Source organism: Canis aureus, chromosome 36, assembly GCF_053574225.1.
Source record: "Canis aureus isolate CA01 chromosome 36, VMU_Caureus_v.1.0, whole genome shotgun sequence".
NCBI classification, from domain to species: domain Eukaryota; kingdom Metazoa; phylum Chordata; class Mammalia; order Carnivora; family Canidae; genus Canis; species Canis aureus.
The window spans coordinates 18657740-18673572 of NC_135646.1; the positions used below are offsets into that span (position 1 = coordinate 18657740).

Consider the following 15833-nt stretch of genomic DNA (forward strand, 5'->3'; position numbering starts at 1 on the left):
ATAATTTCTAAGGGCCAAGAGCTATAATGTCAATTAAAATTCTCTGGTTCGGGCAGCCCCGGTGGCCTAGCAGTTTAGCGCCGCCTGCAGCCCGGGGTGTGATCCCGGAGACCTGGGATCGAGTCCCACATCGGGCTCCTTGCATGGAGCCTGCTTCTCCCTCTGCCTGTGTCTCTGCTTCTCTCTCTTTCTCTCTCTTTCTCTCTCTCTGTGTCTCTCATGAATAAATAAATAAAATCTTTAAAAAAAATTCTGTAGTTCTGCTTAGAATTACTTCACAAGTTTTATGTCTTTGATGCAGTTCTGATCAATACTAACAAAATACTGATATTTTATCTTGGGACAGAGAGAATCTTTGAAGATCATGAAAACTTGGTTGAAAATCTTCTTAATTGGACAAGAGATAGCCAAAACAAGCTTATATTTATGGAACGTATAGAAAAATATGCACTTTTCAAAAACCCACAGGTGAGACCAAATACCTTAGAGAGGTCAGGATTTCTAAATGTTCACCTTATTCTATTACTTTTAAGTTAACAGAGTTAAAAAAAAAAAAAAAAAAAAAAAAAAAACTGGCAACCACCTGGTTGGAGCATTGCGGTTATAAAATCCCATGGGAGCATTTAGTACTGCTGAGGTGGGAAGTCTGCTTGAGCCCAGGTATCAGGCGTCAAAGAGGTTACTAGTCATCCAGAGCCAGATGGGGTGAGCCCTTAGGGCAACAGCAGTAACTCCAGGGAGTTTCTAGATTTCTGTTTTGTCCAGAACTGTTGAGCCCACCTGTTTGCTTCGTGAGCTTCTCATCCATCAAAGAAGTGTACTTCTATTTTTTAGTTCTCTACTTCATTTATCCAGTTCACAATTAATTTTAATATCTCCTTTTTAAATCTAAATACCCTTGATTATAAATGGTTCCACTTTTAATATGTTGCCTTGATTTATTTGGCATCTTTATTTATTCCATAATAATATTTGAGTTAGTACTTCCTAATACACAAATATTTTATAAAAATCAGGTGAGAGAAAACAACCTCACTGTGAAAAGTAGTAATGATACATAGTAGCAATATTAGAGTATTAAATACCCTTCAGACAGCTTAATCATGACACATCTTTATTGGATCTTTTTAGTGAATAATACACATTTGGGAATACCAATAGATTAGATGATTGCAAAAAAGTTTTTTATAAGGCTAATAGTTAGAATTCAGATATTAATTGGCAAGTGATATTATGATAGTCTCTGAGAATTGGGGATTTCTTCTTTCAAAGCCAGAACACAGATTAAATTTTCTGCATCTGGATCAGTTAAGCTTAGCATATTTTAAGGAAATCTGCCTTACTCATTGTACTTAATTTGTAAACCTTTCAGGTCCTTTCATTAGTTGTACCGAACATTTGTCAGCTATTGGATGTGGCATCATCTCAGAATTTGGGGAAGGACAATTTATCGAATAATTCAAGATAATGGATAAAGTAAGCAGGCGGCCAGCATTAAGCATTTTAGCAATGATGCACATGCACAAGTTAATGTTCAAAGCAGTGTTCCTTTCATTCTAGACAGGTAGACACAGTTGCTATGTTTCTAGAAGAAATCATATATGCACCTGTGCCAAGGACATAATAGGGTGGATTTCTAACTTTCATTTATTTATTTTTCCAGAATTACCTTCTGGGGAAAAAGGAAACTGCTGAGATGGCAGATAGAAACAAGGAAGTGCTATTGGAGGTATAACTGTTTACTTCCCCCACCCCCTCTCTTCCTGCACGTTATAGTATTAAAATATTAAGCACTGTTTTGAAGCGAAGTATGCCAATGCTGTATATTCATAACGATACGTGTAACTAGAGAAGCTGGTATTCCTCCATAGACTGAGGGGGAGAGTTCAGCTATGTGAATGTTAGGCCACTAAAGAACCTCTTAAAAATTGTTGTTTTGCCATGTAATATATTAGTGGACTAAAAGAAGTCATAAGCTGTGAGAAGCAGACAAGTGGGGTAAAAGGCTGGTCAATGAAGGACGTGATTGTGGTACTTTATCTGCTTACCCAGAGAGAAATTTGAGTATACTTAGTTATTTACAAAATATATCAAGCCTTAGCTTTAAATAACTCAAATAATTTTAAAAATCATAAAGATCATTTTAATGTTTTTTAAACAATATTTATTTATTTATGATAGTCACGCAGAGAGAGAGAGAGAGAGAGAGGCAGAGGGAGAAACAGGCTCCATGCACTGGGAGCCCGACATGGGATTCGATCCCGGGTCTCCAGGATCGCGCCCTGGGCCAAAGGCAGGCACCAAACCACTGCACCACCCAGGGATCCCCATAAAGATCATTTTAAAAATACACATTCCCTTATTTTAATAAAACAAACTGAAACATTCAATTTTTAGCTTTTGGGCCTTCGCTGATTTTAAGAAGTTAATATGTTTGAAAGCCAGAATAAACTCTTATTTAGCAACAAGGCAATTAAGAAGATGAAGATCAGCACTCAGCTTTTCATAGTGATAATGGCTACAATTAAAAATCCTCTTTATAATTCTTGATTCCTCTGTACTTTGGGAAGAGATAAGTTAATTTAGACTTAAAATGTCCTATATTAATATTTAGTGAGGATTTCTGATTTTCTTTTACCAAATACATGTTTGATTTTTAATTACGTTTTTATCTAAGTATGGACATTAGAATTCATAATTTTGAGTTTGTTTACTTAGATTCCTTTCAACATGGTTTTAAATATTGAAAGAATAAATGTGCTCTGTTTTAGAATCATACCAATTAATACAGTTTTTAAATTATGAGCATTTACTCACTTAGCATGTTGCTTTCTTTTAAAATTTAGTTTGATAGCTAATCTAAATGTGTTCTTAATTTGGAGAAAAATAAAGTCTGATGTTTAACTCTGACACTTCTATTAAATTTACTGTTAACTGTGATGTTTACAGGTGCATTTAAATCCTGTTGTATGTAGCTCAGTTGACAATTCAACTTAGTTTCTTCCAGTGTTGGTGAAAGTTCATAGGAATTGCCATAGTAGTTTCAAAATGAATCTATATGATGTTTAGAATGGAAAGTTCTAATTGAGGTAAAATTAGCAATGTGGCTTTAATACCAAAGCTATTTTGGTTTAATTATAGTATCATGAACTTCACAGGGCTAAACACAATTGTTTTCTGAGAATCCAAAGATCACGTCTTTCCAAATCATCTTTTTATTTTAGGAGTGTTTTTGTGGAAGTTCTGTAACTGTACCAGAAATTGAAGGAGTCCTGTGGTTGAAAGATGATGGCAAAAAGTCCTGGAAAAAGCGTTACTTTCTTTTGCGAGCATCTGGTATCTACTATGTCCCTAAAGGAAAAGCAAAGGTGTGTCCCTTCTTCCTTATGATAGTTGATTTTAATTTATAGGAAGTGTGCTGACAAAATGAATCCATGCTCTGATTTGTTTCAACTCATGTAGGACACACAGAATATGTTTTGCTTTATCTATTGATCTGTTATAAAGAAGAAGAAATCTGGAAGTGGTCACTCTCTGGTCATTCGTTGGGCCCATCTCAGTTTCTCTTGCCACATATGAAATCATACTTTTATGTATCATGTTCAGAACTGTGTCAGAATAGTTTTTGCTTGTTATTGTTTGGGAAGAATAGCTTTCTGGGATTATAAGGCATTTCAGCCTTGCTTGGATAATATGCTCATGCTGAGGGCCCACTTGGTAGCTCCACTTCTGTGTTTAGTGGGGGCCAGCACTGTTTTAAACTCCTTTAACCCTCGTCTCATCCAGGTTTTGTCACCCTCCTGAGAGGCATATATTGTTGCCTCTATTTAAGGTAAGGAAACCCTGACTTGAGAATCAATGTACTTGAGATAGGCATTATGGGCACTGAACTACATGATATTTTCTTCTTTTTTTTTCCCAGAGTTCTATTATACTATATTGTATTTAATGTACTATATTTAGAGTCTCCTTAAAATGCCACCCTTTCCAAGCAAGTCTGTGTTCATTGTGAATGGCAGACAGTAAGTGAAATGGACTGCCTTTTTGTTACATCGTGGGTTAAAAGGAGTCACATTTATAGAGAATCTCACTGTCTTGTCATCTGCAAAATAGTACTGGTTTCCACCTGTTTAAGTTTTTATTCTCAACTAGAACCTGTTACCAGGTATGACATTTACTTGTTTGTACGTTATTGTTAATTCAGTATTTTGGGTTTTTGTTTTTGTTGTTTTTTTTTTTTAATCTTAGCTGTCTCGGGAACTGGTGTGCTTTCTCCAGCTGGATCATGTCAATGTTTATTATGGACAGGATTACCGGAACAAATACAAAGCACCCACAGATTATTGTCTGGTGCTAAAGGTAAATTCGTTTCTCTTTTTAGGAATTTTAATTGGTGTTAGACATAGAGTGAGTTATTGGGCATTTTAGAATAGTTTGTACCTCTATCAAGTATACTGGTTTTGCTCTTTCTATAGGCTTTTAAAGGAATGGTGAGGAAAAGAAGTATGTGCTTACACCATAGTTGAACTCTAGCCCTAATTAGATTAGTGCTACTAAGAAATGAGTACTGTATGATAAGCTTTGGGTCAGAATATGTAAAACAGGTTAGATTTTAAATTTGAGACTTTTATTTAATAGCAGGCTTATTTTAGGAAAACTTAGATCAAAGCCAAAAGTGGGACATAGGTATTTTTTAATTCTTTTCCTGTATTTACTCAGCAGAACCATCAGAGGTTACTGTGCCCAATTTCAAAGTGGACTGGCTCTCATCTGGTCCAGAAATGATTTTTGTCACTCGTTTTCCAGCAAATCACAGCCCTGATAGCCAATATTATGGCATATCTGAGCTACTTTTAGTGAGGTTGTTTTCCACCTTTATTCAGATTTTTGAGCTTCTCACACTGATTATATCTGTGCTTTTGAGAACTCTTATTTTTATTTTTTTTAAGAACTGATATTTTTAGTGCATTTTAATCTATGGGAAACTGGTAAAGACACAATATGAGTGAAATCATATGGTATTTGTCTTTGACTTATTTCACTTAGCATTATATACTCTAGGTTCATCTATGTTGTTGCAAGTGGGAAGATCCCCCCTGTTTTTTTTAATGGTTAGTAGTACTCTGTTGTGTGTATGTATATATATATACATATATATACATATGTGCTATATATATATATATATACATACACACACATCTTTTTTATCCATTCATCCAGCAATGGATATTTGGGTTGTTTCCATAGTGTGGCTATTATAAATAATGGTGTGGTAAAAATAAGGATGCATATATCTTTTTGAATTAGTGTTTTTATTTTCTTTGGGTAAATACCGAGTAGTGGGGGCAGCCCCAGTGGCCCAGCAGTTTAGCGCCACCTTCAGCCCGGGGTGTGATCCTAGAGACCCAGGATCGAGTCCCACTTTGGGGCTCCCTGCATGGAGCCTGCTTCTCCCTCTGCTGTGTCTCTGCCTCTCTCTCTCTTTCTCTCTCTCTCTCTGTGTCTGAAATAAATAAATAAATAAAATAAATAAATAAATAAATAAATAAATAAATAAATCTATCTTAAAAAAAAAAACGAGTAGTGGAATTACTGGATCATATGGTAATTTTTAATTTGGGGAGGGACTTCCATACTGTTTAGTACAGTGGCTGCACCAGTTTACATTCCTACCAGCAGTGCATAAGGGTTCCTTTTTCTCTGTGTCCTTGCCCACATTTGTTATTTCTTTTGTTTTTCATTTTATCCATTCTGACAGGTATAAAGTGACATCTCATTGTAGTTTTAATTTACATTTCCCTGAGTGATGATGAGTGATGTTGAGCATCTTTTCATGTGTCTGTATGTCCTCTTTGGAAAAATTCTGTTCAAATCCTCTGCTCCTTTTTTGATCAGATTATTTTTGGGTATTGAGTTATGTAAGTTCTTTAGGTCTTTGGATATTAACTCCTTAATGGACACATCAATAGCAAATATCTTCTCCCATTCAGTAGGTTGCCTTTCTGTTTTATTGATAATTTCCTTTGCTGTGCAAAAGCTTTTTATTTGATGTAGCCCCAATAGTCTTTTTTTTTTTTTTTTCTAGTTTTCCTTGCCTGGGGAGACCTATTCAAAAATACATTGTTAGGGTCAGTGTCCAAGAGATTATTGCCTATGTTTTCTTTTATGAGTTTTATGGTTTTAGGTCTCATATTTAGATCATTAATCCATTTTGAGTGTATTTTTGTGGATGTTGTAAGAAAGTGGCCCAGTTTCATTCTTTTACATGTAGCTTTTCAGTTTCCCAGCATCATTTGTTGAAGAGACTGTCTTTTCCCCATTGTATATTCTTGCCTGTTTTGGTATAGATTAATTGACTGTATAAGCATGGGTTTATTTCTGAACTCTCTTTTCTGTTCCATTGATCTATGTGTCTTTTCTTTTGTGCCCAGTACCATACTGTTTTGATGACTACAGTTTTGTTGTATATCTTCAAATCTGGTATTATGATAACCCCGGCTTTGTTCTTTTTCAAGAGTACTTTGGCTATTTGGGGTCTCTTGTGGTTTCATACAAATTTTAGTAGTATTGTTCTAGTTGCGTGAAAAATACTGTTAGTATTTTGATAGAGGTTGCATCAAAGTTGTAGATTGCTTTGGGGTAGTATGGGCATTTTAATACCTGTTCTTCCAATCCATGGCATGAGATGACTTTCCATTTCATTGTATCATCTTCCATTTCTTTTATCAGTGTTTTACAGTTTTTGGAGTATGGTCTGTCACCTCCTCGATTAAGTTTATTCCAGTGTTTCGATTTAGGCTACTCAGAATCAGGGGTAGACATATATCCAAACAAAATTGGAGCTCTTTAAGAAAAAAAAGAAGTAGTGGGGCACCTGGGTGGTTCAGTCAGTTGGGTGTCTGCTTTCAGCTCAGGTCATAATCTCAGGACCCTGGGATCAAGCCCCCCATGTTAGGCTCCTTGCTCAGTGGGAAGTCTGCTTCTCCCTCTGTCCCTGCCCCCACTTGTGCTTGCTTGCTCTGTCTCTCAATCACTTTCTCAAATAAATAAATAAAATCAAAAAAAGAAAAAAAAAAGAAAGAAAGAAAGGAGAGAGGGAATAGCTGTGGGGAAGGCAACCAGTATATGTTACAGCCAAAATTAATTATAACCATTATTATTTTAATCCTTTTAGCAACTCAGAATTCTTAGGTTAGGAATATTTTTGTTCTAAGGAGTTTTTATTAGTTTATATAATAATTTATGTATTTCATATTTGCTTTTAATAAAGTAAATGAAGCTAAATTCACATATATTGCCTATTTATATTTAGAAATATTTAAGGTATTGAAATAAACTATATCATTAGGCATAAATAGTAAAAATAATTGCTATCATTTATTGAAGAACTCTAGGGTGACAGACATTGTGCTAGAAGCACTATGCACATCAGTGTCACAGATCTGTTCTAGAGTCCCCATTTTTCATATATGGAAACAGGTTTAGAGGGATCAATGTTCTTGAGGCCACACAAATATTAGTATTTAAGACATGCCTTTTTTTCTTGAAAAGTCTATACTAGATTTTGCCTATGTAAGTATTTTTATTCTTGTGCATATGAATTCTAACAAAAAAAATGCTGCCACACAAGATCTACACAAATGTAAATATTTATGGGATCTGATCCTATTTATCAGCTTTGGGCTATAACAACCCAGTCTGAATTCTTCCAGTAAAATGCAGGATACAGGAAATAGAATACACTTGTAGGAAGTAATAAAACACATTGTTTAGTAATTAGTTTTTTTAAGGGTACTAATAAAAATGAGATATTAGTAATTAGTAATAAAAATGATAAGAACTGGGGATCCCTGGGTGGCTCAGCGGTTTGGTGCCTGCCTTTGGCCCAGGGCGCGATCCTAGAGACCCGGGATTGAGTCCCACATCTGGCTCCCGGCATGGGGCCTGCTTCTCCCTCTGCCTGTGTCTCTGCCTCTCTCTCTCTGTGTGTGTGTGTCTATCATAAATAAATAAATCTTTTAAAAAAAGGATTAAAAAATGAGAACTTATTCATGAAATATGGCAATGAGGGAATAAATAGGACATATGTTATTGATTATCTGAAAGAAGTCTGTACTTGTTGGAAGGTGTATGCATGAATCTAAGTTTCTTAAAGGATACCTGTGCTAAATACATATATCACAGTAATGGTTGGAATACAGCTCACCTTAGCCAGGTCTAAATTTTCATTCCTAAAGAAATGAGGGAAAGGAATTTATTTTAGTATATTAAGTAAAAAGGAAAAAATAGAATTTAGAGGTAGAATATGAACATGAACTTTTCAAACACTGTTATTTAAAAGAAAGATTTTATATATGATAATGGTAGAAGTAATAGAATAGAGTGTTACACAATATCTGCTAGCATAGTAGTAATCTGGAATTACTTACTGTGTTCTCAAATGTTTTTTTGATTCTCAGGATTTTTACCTTTTACCAGAGAATACAGATTTTCCAAATCCGCATCATTTAAAAAAATGAAATGACCTTTCTTTCTTAATAGCTACTAATTTGTTCAGGGGAACAATTTGATTATGTATTCTCTCTGGAATCTTTAAGAATGAAGATATGTAATATCTTGTAATATGTAATATGTAATTCATTGGGTTTTCCTGAGGAGGGAATGAGCTAATTAATATATGTGACATATTTAGTATATTGCCTGGTATGTACTAAGTGCTCAGTAAATGCCACTTTTAAAAGTAATCTCTACACCCAGTGTAGGGCTCGAACTCACGATTCTAAGATCAAAAGTCACATCCTCTACCAACTGAGCCAGCCAGGTGTCCCAATAAATGTCACTTCTAATGAAATAATATATTGGTGGAATAGGCAACTGCCTGAGGAATTGGTGCAGAGCCTGGGTGACCATAATGAAAGGATGCCTTTATTAGGTGGGAGGTTGAAAAAGAAAAGTTATGGGGTTCTAAGATAAACTTTAAACTAGCAAGTGATCCGCAAATACTTAAGCATGATGTAGGGATGCCTGGGTGTTTCAGTTAAGTGTCCAACTCTTGATTTCGGTTCAGGTCATGATCTCAGGAGATGTGCTCATGACCCCCATATGTGCTAAAGCACAGAGCCTGCCTAGAATTCTCTTCTGTCTCCCTCTGCCCCACCCCTGCTTGCCTGCACGTGTGCTCTCTCCCTCTCCTAAATAAATAAAAAAAATTTTTAATCCTATCATAGTATTCTTTGTGGTGTTATTTGGATTCCCACATTAGAGAATTGAGGAGAAAAGCATAGAGGATTATTTCTCTTTGATTCTGTCTGATATTGTTGATAAAAACACTCCCTTAGTGTATAGAATGAGTAGAACACAGGCAGGGTCACTGCTACAGTTGAAGACCCATGCATGGTAGGTAACTCTGTTCTCAAGAAATGAAAGGAATAAGTCAAGAATGGTTTATGAATCACCATAAAGAGAGGGAGTGGTAATAAACGCTGAGAGCAGTCCTGTAGCCCCTTGTTCAGATGTCCAAACCCTGCCCTGTAGGTGATGCCCGAGTGATGCAGGAAGTGGAAAACACCTACTCTTCAAGCCCTAGTTGGTAATATGAAAGCCCTTTCTCAGTCATCCCATTTTATCTTCTGCATGAACTGGGAATTATTCTGTTTTACTCACAGTGTATCCCAATACCTACTTAAAGATCTGGCAAATAGTTCTTAATAAATACCTGTTGCATAAATGAATGAGATAAAACTCCCCTTCCTTCTTCTATGGAAAAATATATTTCCTTTACCTGTCCTCCTCTGCGTTTTCGAGATTGCTGTGGTGGTTTATTGTAATGTGATTTAATAAGAACGAGGGAATATATTCCAAGAGAAGGCTGTGGAACCTATAGTATTTCGAGAGAAAACTGTTAAGCAGTGTTTAGCTAACCTTTTTTTTTTTTTTAAGTTTCAGAAGTAGAATTTAGTTGTGTGCATCAGTTACACACAACACCCGTGCTCATTACAGCAAGTGCCCTCTTTAATGCCCATCACCCAATTATTCCTTCCCTCTATCCAACTCCCCTCCAGCAACCCTTAGTTTGTTTCCTAGAGTTCACTGTTTCTTCTGATTTGCCTCCCTTTCAATTTTCATCTTATTTTATTTTTCTTTCCCTTCCCATGTTCATCTGTTTTGTTTCTTAAATTCCATGTATGAGTGAAATCATGTGGTATTTGACTTTTCTCTGATTGACTTATTTCTCTTAGCATAATACTCTCTAGTTCCATCCATGTTGTTTGCTGCAATCTTTGTTGAGGATTTACTGTTTAAAACTTTCACTCTAGCCTTTAATAACTAAATCAGTTTTGGTATTAAATGTTTTATTATGGGAGCTCTATAAAGCAATGTATACAATAGAACAAATGAATGAATGGATTTAAATTTCTCCCATTGTAGATTAGAGAGATTTATTTTATTATTTTTTTAGCACATGCAAGAGTGAGCAGGGTGGAGGGAGGGGCAGAGGGAGAGCAAGAATTTTAAACAGACTCCATACCTAGCATGGAGTCTGACTTAGGGCTCAATTGCACAATCCTGAGATCATGACCAGAGCTAAAATTAAGAGTCAGGTGCTTAACTGACTGAGCTACCCAGGCACTCCAAGACTGATCTTTAACAATACAGATATGGGTGGCCATCTATTTCTACAGCATTAAGAACTTATCCAAATTGCTTATTTTATTGATTGCAAGGATTTCTACAACATTTATGGTTAGAGAATCTTTAAAGCCTCGTATAATTGAACATAATCTTAAATATTTCCTCAGGTAAAATGTAGCCTTTAAAAAAAAATTTCAGGGGATCCCTGGATGGTTCAGCGGTTTAGCGCCTGCCTTCAGCCCAGGGTATCATCCTGGAGTCCCAGGATTGAGTCCCACATCGGGCTCCCTGTGTGGAGCCTGCTTCTCCCTCTGCCTGTGTCTCTGCATCTCCCTCTCCTCTCTCTGTCTCTTGTGAATAAATAAATAAAACCTTTAAAAATAATAATAATAAAATAAGATTTCAGAATAACTGAAAAGAGAAATAATTAATGACCATTACATCCAGAACCAAGTGTGATTTAAGGTTTTTCTTTCCAGGGAACTAGTGGTTGTGGCCCAGTACAGTTAAAATACCTTAAGTCTGTTCTAGCTCTTGCATTGTGTAGCTGGTCTAGTCAGTCATCCCAATCCAAACTGCTGCTGAAAAGTATATTGGGTTGTGAAAACTGAATCTGATGATGCAGTTGAAAAACTGCTGGTTCCCTGGAGGGCATGTGCTAAGAGGGTAGACGGGTGCAGAGCAGTGCTTAGTCCACAGCAGGGGGCACCACTGCATCAGGTGTGAGCACCCACTTGTGGCCCAGGTGCTGTGCCCTGCACTCCACCCACCCCATCCATTGGGAAGCTTTATCAAACACCCTCTCATTTTGGAGTCTTCTGAATTCCTAATTCCAGTGGATTTGAGGTGAAATCAAAATCTTCCCTTTTCATAGTCTTCTTGATGAAGAATTCTATTGACTTTATTAACCTTGATGGACTTTGCGTCTCTGAAATATAGAAGGGGTATTTGGAGATTTGCCATGCTATGAAGGTATTTTTTAAGATGCATATCTTGACCTAAAATACAAGTTTCTTTATAGTTTTGGGGGTTTTTTTAGTTTTTAAAATGTATTTTTATTTATTTTTTTAGAGAGGGAGGGACTGAGGGAGAGGGAGAGAAAGAGAATCCTAAGCAGGGGCTCAATCTCATAACCCTAAGATCGTAATCTGAGCCAAAATCAAGAGTTGGCTCCGAGGGGCACCAGGGTGGCTATTGGTTGAGCATCTGTCTTCAACTCAGGTCATGATCCCAGGGTCCTGAAATCGAGCTCCATGTTGGGTCCCCTGCTTAGTGGGGAGTCTGTTTCTCCTTCTCACTCTGCTCCTCCCCTCTGCTCCTGCTCCCTCTGTCTCTCACTCAAATAAATAAAACCTTTAACAACAACAACAACAAAGAGTTGGTCTCAGCCAACTTGAGCCACCTAGGGCTCTGCTCTATAGTTTATTTTGTAACAATACTTATGGGCCATTTTATTTGGGTTTATGGCCATATAAGTGGTATAAATTATTTTTGGCCTTAGCTCTGATAGCCTATGACTTGTCAGGATGTATTTAAGTTTTGACAGAGTTTTGATAGAATTTTTCTTTAGTTCTTCAGGGTACTGAATTGAACTTTGCCTTTACTCTTGCAGCACCCACAGATCCAGAAGAAATCTCAGTACATCAAGTACCTTTGTTGTGATGATGTGAGGACCCTGCATCAGTGGGTCAATGGTATCCGCATTGCAAAGGTAGGGTGGGTTTTTTTTCAGTTTGATGATAGGATAATGAAGTTTCATGATATGGTTTTGATTATCAGGTTTATGATTTTATTATTTTGTCAGTGTTTTCTGAAGCCTAAGTTTTAGGTCTTAACATCTTTTTTCTTTGATGCGGGGTTGGTATACATGGCATAATATCGCTGGTAAATGCTTGTGTATATCAGAGTGATTTATTTTGGCTCTGAAGAACACATTATATGATTCTTATATAGCAGAGTTTAGCCTAAGGAAAAGAAATTTTTTGAGATTTAAATCACCTCATGGTAGGAGTTAGGGGGATGAATAAGCAAGACACACAGGATTTTTAGGGCAGTGAAAATATTCATACTGTAGGTGATACTATAATGGTGAATACATGTCATTATACATTTCTCCAAACTCGTAGACTACAACACCAAGAGTGAACCTGCGGTAAACTGTGGATTTTGATTATTATGTGTTAATGTAGGTTCATTGATTGAAACAAATGCACCCTCTGGTGGAGAATGTTGATAAACGAGAGAGATTGTGCATAGATAGTGGCAGGAGGCATTTGGGGAATTTCTCTACCTTCCTCTCAATTTTGCTGTGAATCTAAAACCATTCTAAAAAAAAAGAAAGTCTTTTAAAAAAATTTTAAGATACCTTGAAGATGATTACACATAATATATAAGGGAATATTTATGTGCATTAAGTGAAAATAAAATTTATTGTAGCTATAAAATGAAATTTGCCTTAGGAATAATAAATCTTTATATTGATAGTGAACAAATCAAGTGTTAACTTCTTGCTACCTTTCTTAAAATGAGGAAAAATAAGAGTAGATGGTAACTTAATGGTATTAAAATAATTTTTGAAGTACTATAGGTATTAATTTTAATGTAAACTATGAATTAGTAAACAAGAAAGTATCCCCTTTTCTTGTCCATCTGTATCATATCCAATAAAGTTCACATGTATTCATTTACTGCCTTCTGTTTAGTATGGGAAACAGCTCTACATGAACTATCAAGAAGCCTTGAAGAGGACAGAGTCAGCTTATGATTGGACTTCCTTATCCAGCTCCAGCATTAAATCAGGATCCAGTTCTTCAAGCATCCCAGGTATTTTGAAATGCTGAAAGCCAATATGAAGACATTCTATAGACTGACCGGAGGCCTGGTTATTTCAGCAAGGTTCTTAAAACCAGAGCCGTTCCTAATGTTTAAATTATAAAATAAATTTTGTTTTGGGGGTTAGAGGGGACAGTATCATGGGCTAGTTCACAACTATATTTGATATGGAACACCAGTATATAGAGTTGTAAATCCAGGAGTCTTGTTATATATATTTGTAAAGTTTATTTCAAACTCAATCATACTGCTAAACAACAACTGTTGATGCATAATTGGGGATAGAAAAGTTGCTTGGAGAAAGTCTCCATATTCAGAATCCATGATGAAACTACCTGCTTTCCCCACAGGTTTCCTGACATTTCAGCAGAGTAGAAATAACTAGAATTGGTTCAGTATCACAGTTAAGGAAGCTGTTTAACTTACTAAACTTACTAAAGTTTTCACAAGAAATCAGTGATATTCAAAAGGTGCTTATTTTCAGATTCCCACATCCTTTAAACAAGTTAGCTATTATCACACCTTAAAAATAAATGCTGCTTTCCCTTAATAGTATTCCATGAATGATAACTATGTCCTCTAAAAGCAGAGTATTTTTTTGATCCGACATCACACCTCATGAAAGAAATAATTTTAGGAAGTATTTGAAACAAACAAACCCTCATTATTTATTAGTACAACATATAAATTAATCTTTTAGTGTATGTTTTTACCTGGTTATGCTTTAAGGAAATTCTTTTTTGTTTTTTTTTTTTAGATTTTTATTTATTGACAGAGAGAGACAGAGACATAGGCAGAGGGAGAAGCATGCTCCCTGTGGGGAGCCTGATGCAGGACTTGATCCCAGGACCCCAGCCAGGATCATTACCTGAGTCAAAGGCAGATAGATGCTCAACCACTGAGCCACCCAGGTGTCCCTAAGGAAATTCTATTTTAAAAACATAGACTTTTTCAAAAAGAAGTAGTTGACTAAAAAGTTGTAGGACTATCTCATCTCTAAGAAGGAGCAAAATGAAGAATGTGTAATACATGGATTAATTTACGTGAATGTATTTCCTAGTGCTGTCCCCTGAGAACTAGGAGCTGTGACACCTCAGTAGCAATGAAAATACAGAATACCTTGATCTTGGTTTTCTAATACCACTTCCCAGAAAAGAGGAACTAGGGCTCTTTGATAAATAGCTGATTTTAGGGCCCTGGCAGAGAATAAGATGAACCTGAAGCAGCTTCTGATGACTCAAAAGACACAGTGATGGAGCTGTGTGAAAGGGACACAGGAGCCACTTGAGGAAATGTGCAGGGGCCAAAGATGAAACAGTCTGAGCAACAGAATAACATAGTATAAGATTATAATTCAAATTATAAAATTAACAGCCACCAGTCCGTACTGATAAACATTATTGAATGAATGAATGAATGAATGAGAGACAGATTTTCTCCGTGGAAGATTCTAAATGGTTTATGTAGACATTTTGCCCTCAAGGAGATGGAGCTTATTCCCTACCTCCTTAAGTTTGGTTGTGCAAGGTGACTTGTTTCCAAAGAGGATAGTTGAGTGGGGGGGGAGGGGGGGAAGTAACTTTACAGTAGAGAAACCTGACAAACAGTACCCTAGTCAAGTGATCAAGGTCAGTATCTTCAGTAATACGTTCTATTGATAGCATGTACCCTTCACATAATGTGATGGGATTGGTGCTTTCCATCTCTTCCTCTCCAAATTTAATTTGGTCTTCCTCTCCAAATTTAATAACTCAGTCTAATCAAAAGAAAAACAGGAGAAAATCAGAACTGAGATACATTCTGTAAAATACCTGACCCAGTACTCCTCAGAACTGTTAAGGTCATCAAAAACAAGGAAAGCCTGAGAAACCGTCATAGGAGACATGACAACTAAGTGTAATGTCGTATCCTAGATGGGATCCTGGATCTAAATAAATAAATAGATAGACAGACAGACAGACACAGACATTACAGAAAAGCTAGTGAAATCCAAATAAAGTTTAGAGTTTAGTTAATAGTAATGTATGAGTTTCAGTGCCTTAGTTGTGACGAATGTACCGTGGTAATGTAGAAAGTTAATAATGAGGTAAATTGGATGCTAGGTATATAGGTACTCTGTACTAACTAGCTTTGCAACTTTTCCATAAATCTAAGACTATTCTGGAAATGTTTATTAAAGAGGAGGAAGACACTTTGAGATGATGGATTGAGAAAGGCAGGGTAAGAGTATAAGATTTTAGAAAAAGAAATTAAGGGAAAGATTGAGGAAAAAAGATGCCATAATATTTTTTTAAATTCATAAAGCCTTAATGCAGGTGCTTCCACACATTTTATGAAGTGATGTGCCTTTTCCTAGTTCAGCATCAACC

The 15833-nt window shown here is 36.2% G+C and overlaps 1 protein-coding gene across 8 annotated transcripts in view; it reads left to right on the forward strand.

Moving 5' to 3' along the window:
* RAPH1 (Ras association (RalGDS/AF-6) and pleckstrin homology domains 1) overlaps nucleotides 1-15833 on the forward strand; it is a 95529-nt gene that overhangs the window by 67796 nt on the left and 11900 nt on the right. For 7 of the 8 annotated variants that reach the window (XM_077885144.1, XM_077885143.1, XM_077885146.1 and 4 more), the window contains 6 exons: nucleotides 347-468; nucleotides 1664-1729; nucleotides 3225-3368; nucleotides 4249-4359; nucleotides 12245-12343; nucleotides 13335-13455. In XM_077885144.1, coding sequence (XP_077741270.1) covers nucleotides 347-468; nucleotides 1664-1729; nucleotides 3225-3368; nucleotides 4249-4359; nucleotides 12245-12343; nucleotides 13335-13455 — 663 coding nt within the window. The remainder of the gene's footprint in view (nucleotides 1-346; nucleotides 469-1663; nucleotides 1730-3224; nucleotides 3369-4248; nucleotides 4360-12244; nucleotides 12344-13334; nucleotides 13456-15833) is intronic. The other variant, XM_077885145.1, reaches the window with a different exon arrangement.